Here is a 19,852-nt window from a genome sequence, read left to right on the forward strand (position 1 = left end):
TAAGATAGCAAAATCCTTTTATTTTGTATATTTGGCTCGAGGCCTTGTACCTTGTCATGGTAGTTGTATTCTCAGTGTCCCTGTAAGGCCCTGGTTTTTTTAAACATCAATCATGGCAGTGCCCAAAAAGTGATGACAGACATCATTGAGATCACTAATCATCTGGTCTTCAAAGAGGAGATTATCATGGATTATCTAGGTAGAGCCTGGATGCCTGGAAGTGGAAGGTGGGTGTCACTCAGGAGAGGTAGTAGCAGAACAAAGGAGAGACATTGTCTTGGAAAGGAAGGAAAACTCTTGAGAGTCAATGTGTTCCCTCCCCGGTGGGAGCTGGAACCTTGGTTACTGTAGTCGAATGTCACTAAGATTTGTCAGTAATTCAAGCAAGCAGATTCTCCCCTAGTGTGGACCAATAAAATCCTAACTTGCTGGCGTTGTTTTGGTTTTGTGAGACTCTAAGCAGAAGAATGAGTCAAGGCAGCCTAGACTTCATCGAAGGCTGGAAAATAATGTATGTCTCTGAAGCAGCTAACTTCATGAAGCTGCTGCATACACTTCCTCCAAAGTCGCTTGCCATATGCGTGCAGTATCTCGGCCCTGCTCTCTCCTACAGCTGATGTGATGAACAGGTGACTTTAAAATGCTTACAAATTTATTTTTATTTGCATGTGTGTGGGAGGGATGTATGGACACATGAATATAGGTACCATAGGAGGCCTGAGGGTCCAGTCTCTGTGAGCGGGAATAACAGGCAGCATGGGTGATAGGATCTCAGTTTGAGTCCTCTCCGAGAGCAGATGGTATTTTTAATGGATGAGCCAACTCTCCAACCCAACGTGCATGTGAACCCTTTTATTGGATGGTTTTGAAGAAGTAAAACTGGAAATGAAGGTTTTGCACACACCTTGAAACTGTAACTCAGTGTGGCACTGATAGTACCTTATCTATAGCTATGTCTGTCTGTCTGTCTATCTATCTATCTATCTATCTATCTATCTATATTTATCTATCATCTATCTATGCATCTATCTATCTATTTATCTCTATCAATTTATTTATCATCTGTCTATGTATCTAACCATCTATCTATCATCTGTCTATCTATGTATCATCTCTATCTGTCTATCTGTCTATCTATAAATATCAATCATCTATCTATGCATCTATCATCTATCATTTTATATCTATATTTCTTCTTAATCATCTATTATTTCTTACATCTATCACCTACTAACATATATACCATATATATGATATACAATGATATATTATATATTTATGTTATATATGTATAATTTGTCCATCGACCTATGCATTTATTTGTAGTGCTGAGGATCAAACCCAGGGCTTTTCATGTGCTGGGAAACTGCTGAACTACTGAGCTGAACGTCAGTCTATTGTCCCTATTGAAAGAGAACTTATGCACCATCTTAGGTCATTAGAACAAAACGAAGCGATAACAACCATTCAAACCAGAAAATCCTTGTGAAATCAGGGTTTGTCTTTTCATCTTTGTCAGAGCTGCTGCTGCCTGTGGATTTTCTCAGGCCTTTGCCTGATGAATCTTCGCAGTCGGAATACAGAGACGATTTGAAAAATGAAACTTGAATGAAGAGCTTGGGGTTTTCAATCTTATCTAGGATGTGTCAGAAAGATTAGAGAGTTGCTGCACGATTACCTGGAGGTGGTGGTTGGGGGGAGACATTTGAGAAATGAGACCCATTGCAAGTCCTAGCTTCGTGATAAACAGAAGTCATGGGCTCATCAACTCGATTGAGAAAAGCAATCCTGGGATTCTCTGAGACAATTAAGTCAGGAGGGCTGAACTAATCAACGGATTAATCCCTTGATGGATTAATAACCTGATGGATGACGCTATCCAAAAAGTAAAAGGAAGACGGCGAGAAAGGCAGATATTTGGGAGTATGCCTTTGGGGCCATCACATCTTACCCATTCTCTTCCCCATTAAGACTCTGCTCTCCGGGGTTGGGGAATAGCTCAGTGGTAGAGCGCTTGCCTAGGAAGCACAAGGCCCTGGGTTCGGTCCCCAGCTCCGAAAAAAAGAACCAAAAAAAAAAAAAAAGACTCTGCTCTCTGTTTTCTTTCCATGTTGATGTGAGGCAGCCTCCTTCTCCTTGCTTCTTTCCTGCCACAGCTGGCCTGTCACGGCTTCCTGCTGTGCCAACATTCTGTGTAAGCGTATGAGGCTGAACAACCATGTACATCCTCTGACACATGAGTCCAGGTCAACTCTGCTGCCTTCATGTTATTTCAGTCATATTGTCATCAGGTTGAAAAGGAGCAAAATATGGGAGCCATTTGGCCAGAGAACCCTAGGGTGTGACTGTGGAAGAATCGGAGAAGTTCTACATGTTTTCAGAGTCCTGTGCTCTGCTATAGGAGAAGGAACTATAAAGACAGGCTTCCCTTGAAATCATGTGCTGTGTAGCCCTCTGGTTCCCTTTGACAGAGATTAGAGTGCACATTTCCTCATATTCTGGGCCTTTTGATTTGTTAGGGAATCCGTATTTACTGATAAATGAGTTTGACTGAAAGGCACCCACCTTTGCAAAGCATTCTTACCCTTGCTTACATATTAAGTAAATCAGTAATCTGGAAATCATCTCCCACTTACTACCTATCCAATCTGACACCTCGCATTACAGAAATAGTTTTAGGAAACCATTTAAAGATGTCTGGAAGCAGAACTCAGTAACTAAACACAAAATGTGGGCATCTCAGTGAGAATTACTTCACTATTAATTTTCTGTTAGTAGTGTGAAGTGACTCTTTTTTTTTTTTTTTTTTGGTTCTTTTTTTCGGAGCTGGGGATCGAACCCAGGGCCTTGCGCTTCCTAGGTAAGCGCTCTACCACTGAGCTAAATCCCCAGCCCCGTGAAGTGACTCTTAACCAGGACACGGGCTGTAGGCATAGTCTGTTGACAGTTTATTTGCACCTGAAGATAGTCTTCTATGATCCTACAAAGATGTGTAAATTTGGCTAGTTCCATTTTTAAATTAACACTTGTGATATGAGCAGAAACACAATAACAGGAAATTCTGAAAAATGGAAGCTATTAACTAAAAATTCTAAAGAGAAATCCAGAGAATAAAGCTTGGAAAAGGAGCAAAAAAAAAAAAAAGTCATGACATTTTTCACTGTATCATTCAGTGGCTATAATTTGGCCACCCATATTGTGAAATATCCACAAAGGGCTGTTATAGAAGATGGTAGTGGAAACAGTGATGTCATCTGCCCACTCGCATTTATAATTTAAGATTGTTTCTAAAAGTGAGTTATTCAAAGTCCAGTCCAGAAAAATGTCCTATGACTCAGTCCAGTGGATTATTATGACATTCTCTGGGAAGTTCTTTGAGCAATAATTGCCTTTTCTACAAGGAATGCTCTTTTGAAGGTCAGCCAGATTTCTCACTGTTCATCTGGAATACAAGAATTTGGCTCTAATTTCTGCGACCACCATGAAGCAAGAGCTATCATTTAATTGACTTGGAAAACACTTCAAGTTTTAGCCAAAGCCTGAAATATATTGTCCTAAAGAAATATTGGTGAGAAAAAAATATCTACACGATCGGGTAGATGAATAGATGAGGTTTGTCCTTGACTCTGTCCCTGGCGCTCAGTTTGCTTGGTGAAGGTCTTGGTGAGGGACAGGGGTTAGTGAAGAGCGGGAGAAGGATGCCTCCGAGTTATCCTGCTGTTACTTAGCATCGACTTTGTGCGGAGACAGTTTTCGAGCCACCAACAAAGTATTAGCTTTCTGGGCTTGTTGTCAGCAAGTACCATGAACTCGGTAGATTCCGCAACAGCATTTATTCCACAGTCATGGATGGCAGAAGTATAAACATGTCGACCCGTGTGTCAGGCAGGTGGCTGCTTTCTGAGGGAGGTGAGAGTCCTTTGCCAGCCTTTCTAGTATCTTCCAGTGGTTAGCTAGGCATCTTGGGTATTCTTGGGCTGACAGATTGTACTATCCTTGTCTTAGGGTTATTGTTGCTGTGGGAAAACATATTGACCAAAAGAACTTGGGAGGGAAAGGGTTTATTTGGCTTACACTTCCACAATGTAGTCTACCACTGAAGGAAGTCAGGGCAGGAACCTGGATGTAGGAGCTGATGCGTAGGTCACTGGCGGGTGCTGCCTACCAGCTTGCTCCTCATGTCTCACTCAGTCTGATTTCTTATAGACCCCAGGACCACCAGCTCAGAAATGGCCTCAGCCTACAGCCCACTGCTTCTGACAATATGGGTGCCCCACAACACAGGGAAAATGATTTTATGAGTGGTTGACCACGATAGGAAGAAATGGGACATAACTTAATGATAGCCAACAGGGTGGGACAGTATTTGGAAATACCTGTTTGTATAAGTTTCCCTTGGTCTGAGTGGCATTTCGAGAAGGAAAATTGTCACAGGAAGATATTCAAGGGAAGAGGGCAAGAGCTAGAGCAAGCCTTTGAGATTTTATGGTTTGCTTCAAGAGTAGAGGGATGTGGGGAAATTTCATATTCAATGGTTCACATTAAAGGGTCAAAACATGGAAAGGAAGGCCAGATAGGCTTCCCCCATTCCGAGAGTCTCGTCTTCTCCTTCAAAGAAAACTCAATGTGGGTCTGGAGAGGTGGCTCAGTGGTGAAAAGCATTAGCTGGTCTTGTAAGTATCTGATTTCAGTTCCCAGCGCCTTTAGGGTGACTCACAACCATTTGTGAGTGGGGTTCCAGAGGATCAGATGCCCGCTTCCAGCCCCCGTGGGCACCGCGCACATTGGCGCACGGACTATGCTGAAGCGCTACCGTTTCCCGACTCCTTTCTTCTACAAGGGAGGGGGAGAGTCTTTCTCATCTCATCTGCTTCCCAGTATGACTGGATTTCAAGAGCAGAGATAATGCAAGCTGCAGTAATGGAGTTGCTTAGCAATAGGAAGTGACATAGAAGCTGGAAGCGCCATGAGGAGATGTGAAGGAAGAAGGAAGTGGGTGCAGCCTAGCAACTGGGCAAATAAGGAAGCTCCTTTCTGTGGAAGGTGAAGTATAAATTCAAACTAAGTGGGGACACAATGAAATGAATGCATCTGAGGTAAATCTGGGAAGGACTTAGGAGAAGGGTGAATACCATTTTAAAAATATGTGTTTTGGGTTTTTTGTTTTTTGTTTTTTGTTTGTTTTTTTTTTGTTGTTGTTGTTGTATTTTTTCTGTCAACTCGACACAAGTTTGAGTCATCTGAGAAGAAGGACCATTGCTTCTAGCAGATTTCCCTGTGGAAAAGTCTGTGGGAGGCATTTTCTTAATTGACATGGGGTTAACAAACCTCCGGTGGGTGGTGCCATCCCTGGGCAGGTGGTCCTGGGTTCTATAAGCAAGCAGGCTGAACAAGCCACGGGGGGGGGGGGGGGGGGGGGGCAAGCCAGTCAGCAGTGCCCTTTCAGGTCTTCTGCTTCATTTCCAGCCTTCAGGTTCCTGCTTGAATTCCGGCCCTCACTTCCCATGATGCTCGGGGGAAGTGTAAACCAGATAAACACTTCCCAAGTTGATGTTGGCCAGTGCTTATCACAACAACAGAAATAAGACTAGAACACTCTGCCAGTGTGACATTCTCAAAGGGCAAATTAATAAGAACGCTATGTTAAAAAAATAAAATGAATTCTCTCTGCATTTTGCTACTCATACATTAAATAGATAAACAAACAAACGAACAAGCAAGCAAGCAAACAAGGACTAAATGTTACATTCTCATGAAACCCCAGAATAAATGCCCGGAATATTCCATATAGTGACTCTAGCTTTCAAAAGAATGTTTGAAACAGAACTCTTTCCACTTTATTGCGTTGACATTAGGCCCCGGTTCTGCCTCCCAGGCCTATGCTCCCAGAAGTAAGACCATTTATTTTAACCTACATCTTGCCACATGGCTGGTTACCTATGCTCAGGTACCATGTGTCCATTTCCTCACCTCTTTTGGGCTCCTCTCCCCCTGCCTCTATGTCTCCCAGAATTGTTTCTCCACAAACCACCCCTCCCCACAGGTCTTCTACTTCTATTTCTTTCCTAAGCCGTAGGCTGTTTAATTGATGGGTAAGGTATCTGTACAATGCACAAGACACTCTGTGGTTCCCCTTTTCACTTCAATATAAAGCACTTTTTCCTTCAAACATAAATCGAATATGATTATATAACGATTATGAAAACCCTAAGGCATGATGTACGTTTATAATGTCCATTCTATTTATACTTGGCAATTTAGATAAAGCACTTTTGTACCTAAATCATTTTCGATTTAACTTGTTTTACCATCCCAAAAGCATCTTTTAAAACCTAGAACATCTTTCTGAATGTTAAACAACTTAAGCTTAATTGACAGACTGTAACTACGTGGTCTTTAATACTCTACTGCACCCAGGGACATGCCCATGTAGTAGTTTGTATGATGATTCCAAACCTCACCAAGCTGACAACCAAGACTGACCGGTGCAACAAGCTTCCGGGTGTCCCGAAGTAACTTCTGAAGCTACTCCAGGCAGCAGGGCAGAGCTGGCCTTGGCCACTGGCTGTGATGTGAGGACTCTCTCCCTCCTTCCCAACTACTACCCCAGGTCTCATAAGTTGAAGAAATCCGAGCATGGCTGTAAGATAAAAAATACGGGGGGGGGGGGGGGTTTGGGGATTTAGCTCAGCAGTAAAGCCCTTGCCTAGGGAGCGCAAGGCCCTGGGTTCGGTCCCCAGCTCCGGAAAAAAAAAAAAAAAAAGAAAAAAAAATACGGGACAACCAATTAAAATCCAATTTCAGATAAAAATTAATCTCACTGCGATATTGCCTGGGGCACACACACCAAAATTTTATTGGAGATCTAAATGAATGGGGGCATCTGTGTTTTTGTATTTGTGAAAACAAGTAAAACTAGGGGAGGTTTTGTTGTTGTTGTTGTGGGTTTTTTTTTTCTTTTCTTTCTTTCTTTTTTTTTTTTTTTTGCTATGTTCTCTCCATATTCTTTCAATCTTTTAGAACATAGCACATACTCTAGGATCCACCACGAACTATCTGTCTTTATGCAAGTTTGTCTGTCATGCTTCTGGGCACTGTTGCCAAATCCCAGTAGCACCTGCCTCACTCTCCATCTCTGAAAGTCTTTCCATGCTCACTATCCCAGTGTATCAAACATGGCCCTTTCAATACTTTTGCTTCCAATTTCATTTTCTTTCTCACTTCAGAGCACACAGTTCACAGAGTCATAGGCAAATACTCATTGACCATTGACGGATTTATTTATTTATTTATTTATTTATTTATTTATTTATTTATTTATTTATTTATTTATTTATTTTAAGGAAAAAACAGTTCTACAAAGATAGCAAATTAGGTAGCACTAATTAGAATGGAGTTGTGAACCGGTGAATAAATGAAAGAATGAAACGGGGGAAACCTCCTTCGCTCAGCACTCATATTGGACATCCTGCCTGTCAGAGATACATCTTTAACTCCTTCGAATGTTTTCTACAATGTCACAGAGAGAGAACAAAGGGACAACGACAGCACACCCCATAAACGCAACGACTGTTGGTGTAGTGGCGCAGTGGGAACTGCAGCGACCACTTCAGGCCCCGTTTGGATTTCCCAGCCTCCCTAACCGGAAGTCGCTGGCTGCCGGAAATGACGTCGCAGCCTTTCGCGCTCGCGGGAAAACTCGTCTGTCTTGGTGACGGGCTCGCCGGTGGGGCTGTGAAGCAGCCATGAGCCTCTGGGTGGACAAATACCGGCCGAGCTCCCTTGCACGGCTGGACTATCACAAGGAGCAGGCAGCACAGCTGCGCAACCTGGTAAGCCGACCGGGAGGGCGAAGGCTGCCCGGCTCGGCTCTTCCTGCACAGCCGGGGAAGGGAGGAGACGGGCGCCCCAGTGTCAGCGAGGGGATCAGAGTGACGAGTTCCTCAAAGTGCAGTGTTTTTGCTGCGTGGGTTCCCATGAGTTTGGTGTGAGGACCTGAAGAAGGCCAGTGTAATGGAGAATAATGAGCAAGGACCGGCTGTAGGGGGCGGGGATGGGGGTGTGCCCCGGCGTCTGTGTCTCTGCAAGGGCCAGATAGGCGCTTCTGCTACAGGTTTGTTTTTGTTTTGTGATGCATACACTAATTTAAAATAGAACATTATACTCTGTTTATACAAATACCTGTTTTCCTTCAGTAGCGTTGATGTTCAGTTTCCTAAAGGCAAGATACACCGTCCATGCTAATAGTACTCTTTCGTTTGATAGAACTGTTATTGCTGCCTTTTCCATAGCTTCGCATCAACCCCGTTCTAGTGTGAAGTTCTTCTATATCTCCCAAGTGAACTTACAAGGAAATCAGTGCACCTACGCCTGAGCAAGAGGACCAGTTTTGGGGTACCCGGGCCAGACAAGCATATGTCTTAGTTAAGAGATGTATTTCACCTTTGGTCACCCCTTATTTTCAAACGGGCCCTTCAGATAGCTTACTTAGGGAGTTCTAACTTTTAAGCATTTAACATGCCTTGTGTGTTCTGTGTTGTGCATGTAAGTTAGATTAAATTAGTGTCCAGAGTTTGGTACATATTTTCTTGGAATTGGATGATAAACTGAGTGTCTTGGTATTTTAAAAGTAGTTTAGCTTGGCTCACCTACTTTAAGTAGGATCGAATGTCTTGTTCTTTTGTCCTTAGGTGCAGTGTGGAGACTTTCCTCACCTCTTAGTATATGGACCATCGGGTGCTGGAAAAAAGACAAGAATTATGTGTATTCTACGTGAACTTTATGGTGTTGGGGTGGAAAAACTGAGAATTGAGCATCAGACTATCACAGTAAGCATCTCCGGTTGAGGCTTAGCAGCTGTTTCTGGTGGGGATTTTCAATCCTGGTCATGTGTCTACCTCTCCCACCACTGACCCCCTAGTGTGTGACCTAAGAAGTTGTGTGCCTGTGTGCTCATGTTTGTGAAGGCGGGGTGCATAGTAGAACTGGCGGCTGCCAGTCCTCTCTCATTTTGTTTAAGAGAAATGTTCCCTTGCTATCCCCCGAGTCCAGCTGGCGGACCTGGGAGGGAGCTTATGGAGATTCTCCCATCTCTGCTTCCCGCCGCTCTGTGAGGTCCCTGGTATCACAGACAGTTGCATTTGTACTAGTGCTAGATTTAGGTGGCGCCATCAAGTTGGCATGTGTCCGCACAACACGTGTATTTCGCTCAGCCATTTCCCCGGTCCCTGACATGCCCTTCTCTCTTTTAAGTGCTACTCAGCCTGGCAGAATTGGCAGCTCCTTACACCTGGTAGTGTGTTAGTGTGCCTTGGTTATGCTTTTACCTTGGTTATCTTTTACCTCGGCAAGACTGTATTTGTTTTGAAGTTATGTAGAGGATGTGTCATGCCTAGTGTCAAGTCCTCCATGGTATCGCATACGGTGTCTTAACGGTATTTTGTATTCAGAAAGGGAAAAAAAAATGCTTAGCGTGGATGGCCATGCTGTTAACAGCCTTCAGGAGGGTAACGTTGAATCATCTCGGAAGAAACAATATTCTAAAGACTAAAGAACTGAAAAGATAGAAATATAAAGTGTGTTCTCACACGGGAGGCTTAATATTGAAAGTGTCCCAAGTCACCGTATGAATTTCGGTCGGAGTCCTAATGTTTAAAAAGTGTATGATGCGGCCCTTAATTCCGTATAGAGAATATGTTTCTGAAATGAGATGGTTATGAAGAGGGCCAGGGAAGTGGGTGTATTCCCTCAAAATAAACTGTCTAATATAGACTAGCTTAAGTGAAGGTAGGTTTTTTTGAAGGGATGACAGGAAAGAAAAACTACTGAGATGCATTCATTTTGAGAAATAGAAATAGCAACTCTCATGGCGAAATGCAGTTCCCCAACTCGAGTCCTGGCTTAGCGCTACTTTCAGAGGATTTTGTGAGTCTGTGGTCGGGTGATTTGTGTTTTGAGGCCCATGGTGAGGCAGGGCAGTTATAGGGGTGCAAGTGCAGGAAGGAAGAGTCGCCTTACAGACGTGCGGATTTCTTGCTCAGCTGATGGGTCTGTAGCCAGGTCGCACAGACATGCACAGTGTTGTAGACCATGCATGTTAAGAGTTGACCTCACACCAGGTGTCTGAGAGGGATCGCAAAGCCACATAATTAAGTGGGAAAGGCAAAATAGGCGTGTATGAAGTTTTCTCTCCTTACTGACTTTTCTTGAGACACTGATCCTGGGGATATATATTTTTCTTTTATTTCCATGTTAACACGGAAGGCTGTGTAGATGGTTGACAGCGGTGATTTGGTGGGGCATGAGGTAAAAAGAAGACAGCCAAGAAGTAACTGTTGAACTGACTCTTGTCTCATTCACAGACTCCATCTAAGAAAAAAATTGAGATCAGCACCATTGCAAGTAACTACCACCTTGAGGTTAACCCCAGGTAACTGCTCTGCAGTTCTCTAAGGAAAGTAGTTAGGGGTTTACCCGAAACAGAAAAGTTACAGTCACTGTTCTCCCGCTTAGAGAGCTTTTTAAAAACTACTGTTGTCGGAGGTCCTTAGGGCAGTGTGTGCCGTGGTCCACGTCACTGAGGTAAAAGAGTGGGCGCAGTGAAGGGAGTGGAAGGAGGAATCTTGAGCTCTCGTGTGTGTGGATTTGCTGTACGTGAACCTTAGAGTAACCCTGAGAGGATTCATCCAGGAAAAGATTGGGGATGGATCAGATTATAAAAGTAAGTGCATCCGATCCACAGGCCACTCAGGGAATGTTCTCATTTCTTGACCGGGAACGGGATCACCAGCATCCAGATGTTGTGATCCAGCTGTAGCGAGTAACGGAAAACCGTTTCGGGCAGTTTCAAGTATTCGTTACTGTCAGGGCATTATCAAGATGTTTGTTAAACTGATAGTTTTGCTCTCTAAGTGATGATAAATTACTATAAGAACACAATGTTTCCAGTGTAATACAATTTAAATCTGTTACTGAGCCTAAAAGATCTCAAGTTTCAAGGTTCATACTTGTAAAATTAGGTATTACTAGTTTCAACAAAAAATTTAACCGCAAGCTCTTCAGTTGTAGCTGAGCATGGTGGTATACCCCGGAGGCTGACTGCAAATTCAAAACCAGTATGTCTTGAGAGAGAGAGAGAAAGAGAGAGTGTGAGAGAAGGAGAGGGAGAGAGAGCGAGAGCGCGAGCGAGCTTCCTGATACTGTTGATGTGATAACAGATTAAGGAGGGGGGCACAGTGCTTGGCACACGTTTCCGTCTGTGTAACCGTCATTCCACTGTTGTGTAGCGATGCAGGAAACAGCGACCGGGTCGTAATCCAGGAGATGCTGAAGACAGTGGCCCAGTCACAACAGCTTGAAACCAGCTCACAAAGAGACTTCAAAGGTAGGCGCCGAGGAGGCGTTCTGTGAGGCCGGGGACATCAGGGCTCTTTTATATTGGAGTTACCATGCTGTGCACGGTTGTGCCCACCCTTAATCTGGGCACTAGGGTGCAGAGGCAGGAGGATCTCTGTAAGTTTCAGGCCAGCCTGATTCATTAGAGTGAGCTCCAGGACAGCCAGGCCTGTACATAGAGACCTGTCCCAGAAAAAGAGAAGCCATGAATGAGGCCCTGGTCTCTGCTCATGCTGTCCGGTCTTGTTCCTGGTGCTTATTTGACAGCACAGATCATATAAACTGAGAAACAGCTTACCGTGTGCTTACCGTGTACTTGTGTGCGAGTGCGTGTTGAGGATGGAGGGCAACACTCCTGTCTTCCTAGCTTGTTCTTCATCAAGGTGGGGGCGCTTACTGAACCTGAGCTCATTGATGTCAGCTCTGCTCACAGCGCAGTGAGTTCTAGGGATGCACCTGTCCCTGCTTCGCTAGCACCGAGGTTGATGCCCAGCTTCCTAGATGAGAGCTCAGTCGGAACTTGGCCACTTGTGCTTCCAAAGTTAGATTGACATGTTTTTCCCAATAAATTTATGGTTACTTGAAAATGATGTATTTTATTAAAAAGTGAATTAAAAAAAAAAGATTTTCCTTAGGAGGGCCTACGTTTCATATTCAAGAAGCAGTGAGACCCATGGCTCTGCTGCAGTCTCTACTCCTTGGCTTTCCCTGACCCTTGGCGTCCTCGTCCCTGTCTGTGTGTTTCCCGCTCTGCTCAGCCAGCTTCTGCTGCTGGGCTCTGTGTGAAGCATCATGTTAGCATTTTAGAACCCTCCACTTGCCCACACCTTATCATTACAGGGTTCCATGTTCTCAGACACAGACTGGGTCCTATGTGACCCACATCTGTTTACAAGTTCTGCTTTGCTACTGGCTGTGGCTTCCAGTGTGTCCTGCGGTTCAGGGTTTAGTGCCCTGGCCGCTGGGACAGGTGTGGACTCCTCCTTCCTCTCTCAAGCACGATGCCACTTCTTTGTCACTGTTTGCTCCTGTCAGCTCACATGCGGATGTAGCTTGACGTAGATGTTGAGGCTACTTTGTCTGTGGTTGTATCTAAAACGAAACCCCGCTGCTACTGCCTTCCTTTGGAAACAGCTTGATAAACAAATCTGAAAGCTGGATTAGTCCCTTGCACCATTCCTGAACCCTTAAGGCTGACAGACTGGTCCTAGCCTAGAATGAGTGTCTTCTTGGCAGTACCCACCTCTGTGAGGATTGCAGCAGAGATCTCCAGAGTGTTAGCGGGTGAGGTGGAACTCTCGATGTAGTGCAGCACATCTCTGTCTTGCAGCTTTGTTACCAGCGGTAAAGGCTGGGGTGAGACGTCCTACGCTAACCCCATTTGACCAGTGTTTCTTAGTGTTGTTTGACTGTAAAATCCTAAAAATTAAAAATATTCTGTAAATTCAATTTGTTCTTTTCGGGGGTAAAAGTAGACTATCAGGCCTCTATTTAGAGTTTCCTGCTGGTTAGTGAGGACACAATAGAGGCAGAAATGGAGGCTTCAGTGACCTCCAGGTAAAGCTGGCTTTGTCTCCCTGCCCCAGTGGTGTTACTGACAGAGGTGGACAAGCTCACGAAGGACGCCCAGCACGCCTTGCGCAGGACCATGGAGAAGTACATGTCTACCTGCAGGCTGATCCTGTGCTGCAATTCCACGTCCAAAGTGATAGCCCCCATCCGAAGCAGGTGCCTGGCCATCCGTGTGCCTGCCCCCAGCATCGAAGATGTAAGTCAGGTCGCTCCCAGAGACACTTCCGCTCCAGGTTTGTTTTCTGAAAGGTAGCAAAGCCTATCAGTCATCGAAGGGGAGCCACAGGTAGAGCCGAGTGCCAGCCATTAGTAGGCGCCGAGCGACAGTGATATGTTTAGTGGTGAATGCAAATGGAGCCTGTTCTCTTTGTCTTTTAACAGATTAGTATCTGGAATCCACCAAGCTTTATGACCTCTCTGAAGTATTCAGTGTCTTCTGCCTCAGGCTGATTTACTTAGTTGTGGTGGGGAATGGGAAACAGAGGAAGTAGGTAGTGTGACTGTCCCTGGTCCCTGGGGGTCGGGGTCAGTGCACCGTTTCCCTTCTCATCTTAGCAGCTGTCCATAAAGTGCACGGGTTTCTCCCAGTACCAGTGAAGAGTGTACGCGGCAGCCCCTGGTTTCTCTTCCCGCTCACAGTTGCTGCTGACAGATTGCACCAGCACCATGTGTCCTGTAGGCAGCAGCGCAGAGCAGCACTGTGGAAGACCTCCGCGCTGGTGCTGACAGTAGTTAGGAAATCGCCTCACTATGCTTCTCTCTGTTCGTTCTTCTTACAGATTTGCAGTGTACTGTCCACCGTCTGCAAGAAGGAAGGTCTGGCCCTTCCTTCAAAGTTGGCTCGCAGGCTGGCCGAGAAGTCGTGCAGGAACCTCAGGAAGGCCTTACTTATGTGCGAAGCCTGCCGAGTGCAGCAGTGAGTGGGGCTGTTGGGGCGGTAGCACTGTGGGGCGTGAGGCTTGGTTGTTGGTTTATTCTCTTTTTGCTACACAGATACCCTTTCACCGAAGACCAAGAAATCCCTGAGACAGACTGGGAGGTGTACCTGAGGGAGACTGCAAATGCCATTGTCAGTCAGCAGACGCCACAGAGGTAAGACTGTGCGGGAGTCGACCCTGAGCCTCGTGTGAAAGGGGAAACATTTAAGATCTGAAGTACAGTGGGCTAAGTTGTTAGTTTGTAGTCTCTTCTCTTCCTTAGTCTGTTAAGTGTAAAATTGAACTTTATTTATAAAATAAATTTTGAACTCGCTCTTTTTTTCCCAGAATGTTAGGCAGCTTAGTTTCAGTGCACAGCATGGACTGCCTCGTGTGCTCAGGCTGAAAGAATAATCGTAATGGTTGTAATTGCCTTGAAATTGGCGCGAATGTACTAGAAAGATACTGGCCCCCCAGCTGTCATCCTAACTATAGCTGACTGTCCTTGACAGGCAGCTTCACCTTAGGCTTCCAACATGTCGTTTGTATGCTGACGGCACTGTTTGCTTAACACAGAGTAAAGAGAGTATGCGGTAGTGTTCTGGAACTAGAAAATACCACCATGCCCAAGGACAGGATCTATGAAGAGAAATACAAAGTTCTCAGAGAGCATCACTCTGTTACGTACACTACAGTTGTTTCGCTCCTGGTTCGGGCTTGTTGCTCAGAAGTGGATAGCACCAAAAAGGCCTCAGCTGGAGTTAGGCTTGTGGCAGCTTGGTCCCCTGCTGTCGCGTTGTGGCATTTTCTCGGGCTCACTGAAACACAGCCTTGTCCTTGATCTCTAGTGGGAGTTGATCATTTTAGGGCACAGAATAGACCTGAGTGCAGCCATGAGAACCCGAGTGTCTCGGTTGAGATGGAAATAATAGAGTTGGCATGTGACGAGTTACGGTTTTATAGGATTCTTACCAACGTCACTTAGCGGAGGTGCTACTGAGACTTTCTAGGAAGTGCTGCACTATACTCTTGCTGTGGCAAAGAAGGAGTCTGGGTGTCTAATCTTAGAAAACTTCTAAGTCACTGTCTTGATTTACCTGGGAGGAGCGTCTGCAGTGGCTTCCTCAGAGCCCTGGGCAGTTGTTTCTTTCCGTAGAAGTAATGTATCTATCTAGAAAGGCAAAGCAGTTGTTTGCTACGTTCAGGAATATTATTTATTCTTGTTGCTATGCAGTGTGTGCGTTTCCCTCACGGCCCCTGAAACGCCACAAGGGAGCCAGTTAGGGCTGAGGTTTGGCACTCCTGTTCACTTAGCCAGGCTTTGCTTCCTGGGGCTCTGGCTTGTCCCTTCTGGAGGGTCAGCGTTGTGTCCCTGCTGTGTTGTGTAGCACTTGGTGCTCACATCACCTCACTGCTCGTGTGGTTAGCTGGCGACTCCCAGGCTTTTTACAGCCACTCTAGATACATTAAGCATAAAACTGTCTAGAAAAGATGTTTGGACAGCATTTGATGTGTTAGTAAAGTGTCTTCAGTTCCTTACGGGAGTGTGCTCAAGCTTCACACATTCTAAAGTCTAAATCCTACCCCGTGTGTGTGTGTGTGTGTGTGTGCGTGCGTGCGTGTATATGCAGCCATGTGTATGTCAATATGTGGAGGTCAGAGGATGACTTTTGGGGGCTTACTTTTTAGGGGATCAGATGTTGTGCCAGGCCCTTGGAGTCTTGGTTTCTCTCCAGCAGTGTTGTGAGTGATACAATTAGTAGCCCTCGTTATATAAATACCTATTGTTAAAAATGTATGGAAAGAAACTTCAGAAAGTGAGCTGACCCTTGGCCGTGTGGTCCAATGTGTCCTAGGAAGGTGGGGCAGGAGGACGGCTACTGATTCAAAGCCAGTATGAGCCACGTGGTGAGGCTCAGGCCACCTGGGCCACAGAACAAGTCTGTGATCTGACAAACTAAATGGGACAGACTCACTCACACAGCACATGTCAGACGGAGGCAGCTTCTCTCTGCCTCAAGCTGATAATCAAGAACATGGAACTATACTGACTGGAGAATTGAAATCGCTCCTTTGTATCATAAAACAGCAGTACCTTTGTTTTGTGTAGGCTCCTCGAAGTCCGAGGAAGGCTCTATGAGCTTCTGACGCACTGTATTCCTCCTGAGGTAATCATGAAGGTAAGTGGCTCCATTCTGCATCCTAACTTACAGAGCTAAGACGTGGACAGCACCCATGTGGTCAGAGCCTTCCCAGTGCTGAGGGCCGCACGTCTGTAACATTTCGTTAGCTCTGCAGAGGGTGACTCCTCTCTGTTGGGTGCCAGGCACCAGTAGGGGCCACTGAAGAAGGGAGGGAAGACCTCAGTTGTGACAGTATGTTCTAGGGAGTGACCTGGGAGACAAGAGAAGACAATTCCAGACTGTTGTGTGTCTGTAAAGGAAAGAAAATGAAAGTACCAGTGGGACCCCGTCATGCACAGCCAAGGAGAGGGAAAGGCCTTTTCTGCTGGTTTCAGAGCTGGGATGGAGCTCTGTAAGTGCCTGGGGAACAGGCACTCCCGGGACGACACGGCATGTGCAGAATGAGGCTAAAGATATGGGATAGTCTCGGCTTTGTACAATTGGCTGACTGGCCTCTTAGCAAAATTTACCGACTTGCAATATTAGGCCATTCATAGGGTTTTGCTTGTTTCTATTAAAATTGCACAGTAATGTGAACAAATCATATTATACTAAATACACAAAGAAAAATGTGCTCTTTTGTATACAGAAGTTAACACTTTGCATTAGTAGCATCTTTCACCTAACGTGCCGTGTGTGTTCATGCGTGCGTGCGTGAACAAATCATATTATACTAAATACACAAAGAAAAATGTGCTCTTTTGTATACAGAAGTTAACACTTTGCATTAGTAGCATCTTTCACCTAACGTGCCGTGTGTGTGCATGCGTGCGTGCGTGTCTGTGTGTATATGCGTGTCTGTGTGTGTGTGTGCCTTTGTGTTTGCTTGTTAGTGTGTAGTCTGTTCATGGTACTGAATTTTCATTCAGCACTGTAAGACAGATGCTACCCGTTTGTATGGCCGTGTCAGTTTCTTGAAGATGAGCGGTTTGGTGGAATTATGAGTCGCTACTGCGTTATTACAAGTGTTGCAGTGCGTGTGGGAGCAGCTCTCCCTGCGCTTGGAGCCTTGGAGCCTTGGAACCTTGGAACCTCGCAACCCAGCTTGTGCAGCTCCACACAGATGCTCCCAGAGTACAATGGGCTTCCTCCTGATGAAGTGTGGGGAGTTGAAGGTGCTCAAAATGGCCGGATATGTTGGCCACACCTGTAGCTCCAGCCTCTCGCATGAGGTGGAAGGATGTCTGCCTCACCCGGGTCACCCTGAGACCCTGCCTCCAAGAGTAGGTCATGTAGAGTACAGCTTCCTTACCCGTCAGACGGCGCAGGGCAGTGGGATGTGCTGAAGGCCAGTAGATGTTGCCGTCAGGGTTGCGTGGTGGACTGGGGTTCCCCACTTGGCACCAGGGTCTGGAGATATTACATATTACATATCCCCAACCCGTAAAAGGTCAGGGTTCAAGATGCAGTCACTTTTTAATCCTTTGACTTTTTGAGATTATATCACTGTTTCTTCCTTTACTGTCCTCACTGTAAGCCCTCCCCATAGTCTTCCCTGCGCTCCTTCACACTCCTGTCCTCCTTTCATTGTTGTCTCGTACATGTGTATATTTCTATGTGTATTCCGTGTGTGTGCGTGTGTGTGTGTGTGTGTGCATGTGCGCGTGCGTATTCTTCCTAAGTACACATGTATGTGCAACCTGCTTAGTCTGTGTAATTTCACTTTTATCAAGATACAGTTTCTGTTGCATATGCTTTCCTTTTGCATCATTAAGAAAGCAAAAACCAGTCCTTTAACTCGGGCTGTTGCAGGGCTCTCTGTGTCCGGAGCTCGGGAGGCCTCGGGTCAGCACCAGGTTTCATTGTTTACACGATAGTTTGATTGTGTTAACGACTACTGATTCACACACACACAATGACTGCTTTCTTACATGTGTGCGCACACACACACACATCTATACACACATGTACACACATGTACACACATACACGCGCGCACACACACACAGGTGTATATCCACCTGCATACACACATAGACTGTATTGAAGCTTTGCCTTTCGTGGGTGAGAAGCATGCATGTTTGGCTCTCTTTCTCCTTGACTGATTTTAAGCCCCTCGCACTTCCTGTAGGGCCTGCTCTCAGAACTCCTGCATAACTGTGACGGGCAGCTGAAAGGGGAAGTGGCACAGATGGCGGCCTATTATGAGCATCGCCTGCAGCTGGGCAGCAAAGCGATCTATCATCTGGAAGCATTTGTGGCGAAGTTTATGGCACTTTATAAGAAGTTCATGGAGGACGGGCTGGAAGGCATGGTGTTCTGACTCGGCTCCTCCGAGCAGGGCAGATGCCTGGTTTATGTAAACGTACGCTGGGACTTTGGATACAATAAACTGCTTTACCTGGTAAAGGACTGTGGTCTTAAAAACTAATCCTCTCTGAAGTATAAGTCTTTGTTTTTATTTTTATGTGCATGAGTGTTTTGCTTACATGAGTACCTTGCATGTGTGCCTGTGCGTCATGTGAATGCCTGGAGCCTGACGTCACCAGAATAGGGTGTTGGATCCCCTGGGACTGGAGTTAACAGATGTTTGTGAGCTCCCATGTGGGTGCTGGCAATGGAACCTGGTTCTCTGTAAGAACAAGTGCTTTTGACCCCTAAGCCATCTCTCCAGCCCCGGAACTATAAAAGACTTCTATTGCCTCTGTGGCCTTGCCCTTAGTGTTGTGATATTTTTATAGAAAGGAAATCCTGTCACAAAAGTGACTAAGTCTAGAGGGTGAGCACTGAAATTTCCAGATTCCTTGTCACTTCACAACGCATTAATTACACAGAGTTCACATAACATGATCTATTTAGAGCACTTTCTCTTGGCAAGGTTATGAGCTGCCAGTCTCCCTTGGGAAGACTTTCTTGATGTTAATCTATGGATTTTCCAGCTTCTAACCAGACACTGCAGAAAATACTCATTTCTCCTAGACTATCTTTTTTTTTTCTTAACCTTTTCAAAGAGTTTTAATCATGAGAACAAAGTCCTGCACTGGAGGACAGATACACTCACACCACGGCCTTGCCCTTGCTGTGTTGGACAGGTAGGAAGGTGACCCAGGCTCTGCAGAACAGTATCCTGCTGAATATCAGGAGCTTGCCTTCACTCTACCTGTTCTAGCCAAGAAAGCTACAGTGGGATTTCCCTAGGGCCAGGGCCATTAAGTATCTGTGCAGAGTAGAAAGCAGTGGATGGTCTGTCCCTTGTCGAATATGATGATTGTCAACATAGGAAGTCCTCTCACTTCAAAGGGAGTAAGATTGGTTCTGGAGCCAAGTATGAGAGACCCTGTCTCTGAAACTCCGCTCACTCCGAACTCCATGTTCCATTGTGGAAGCAGTCCTGTGAAGTGTTTGTAGTATCAGAACAGACATAACTCAAGATGCTATTCAGTTACACACTAGAAAGTGTGTTGTGGCAAATCAGAAAATTCAGCCATGGGCCTCAGATCCTATCAGATGAAATCTTAACATTGGGGCTTGTACTGACTGGTTTTGTGTGTCCACTTGACACAAGCTGGAGTTATCACAGACAAAGAAGCCTAGGAAAAGCCTCCATGAGATCCAGCTGTAAGCCATTTTCTCAATTAGTGATCAAACTGGGAGGACCCAGCCATTGTGGGTGGTGTCATCCCCGGGCTGCTGGTCCTGGGTTCTATAAGAGAGCAAGCTGAGCAAGCCAATAAGTAACATCCCTCCATGGCCTCTGCATCAGCTCCTGCTTCCTGACCTGCTTGAGTTCCAGTCCTGACTTCCTTTGATGATGAACAGCAATGTGGAAGTGTAAGCTGAATAAAC

The 19,852-nt window shown here is 45.5% G+C and overlaps 1 protein-coding gene across 2 annotated transcripts; it reads left to right on the top strand.

Moving 5' to 3' along the window:
* The first annotated feature begins 7,682 nt into the window (after nt 1-7,682).
* Nucleotides 7,683-18,437, top strand: Rfc3 (replication factor C subunit 3). Of its 2 annotated transcripts, NM_001009629.1 has the most exon segments (9): nt 7,683-7,832; nt 8,691-8,828; nt 10,362-10,429; nt 11,286-11,383; nt 12,981-13,162; nt 13,746-13,882; nt 13,960-14,058; nt 15,994-16,063; nt 18,138-18,437. In NM_001009629.1, coding segments are annotated over 9 exon segments (1,071 nt in total). In that variant the 5' UTR covers nt 7,683-7,745; the 3' UTR covers nt 18,330-18,437.
* Nucleotides 18,438-19,852: the final 1,415 nt, after the last annotated feature.

Source organism: Rattus norvegicus, chromosome 12 (assembly GCF_021556685.1).
Source record: "Rattus norvegicus strain SHRSP/BbbUtx chromosome 12, alternate assembly SHRSP_T2T, whole genome shotgun sequence".
In the NCBI taxonomy this organism is placed as follows: domain Eukaryota; kingdom Metazoa; phylum Chordata; class Mammalia; order Rodentia; family Muridae; genus Rattus; species Rattus norvegicus.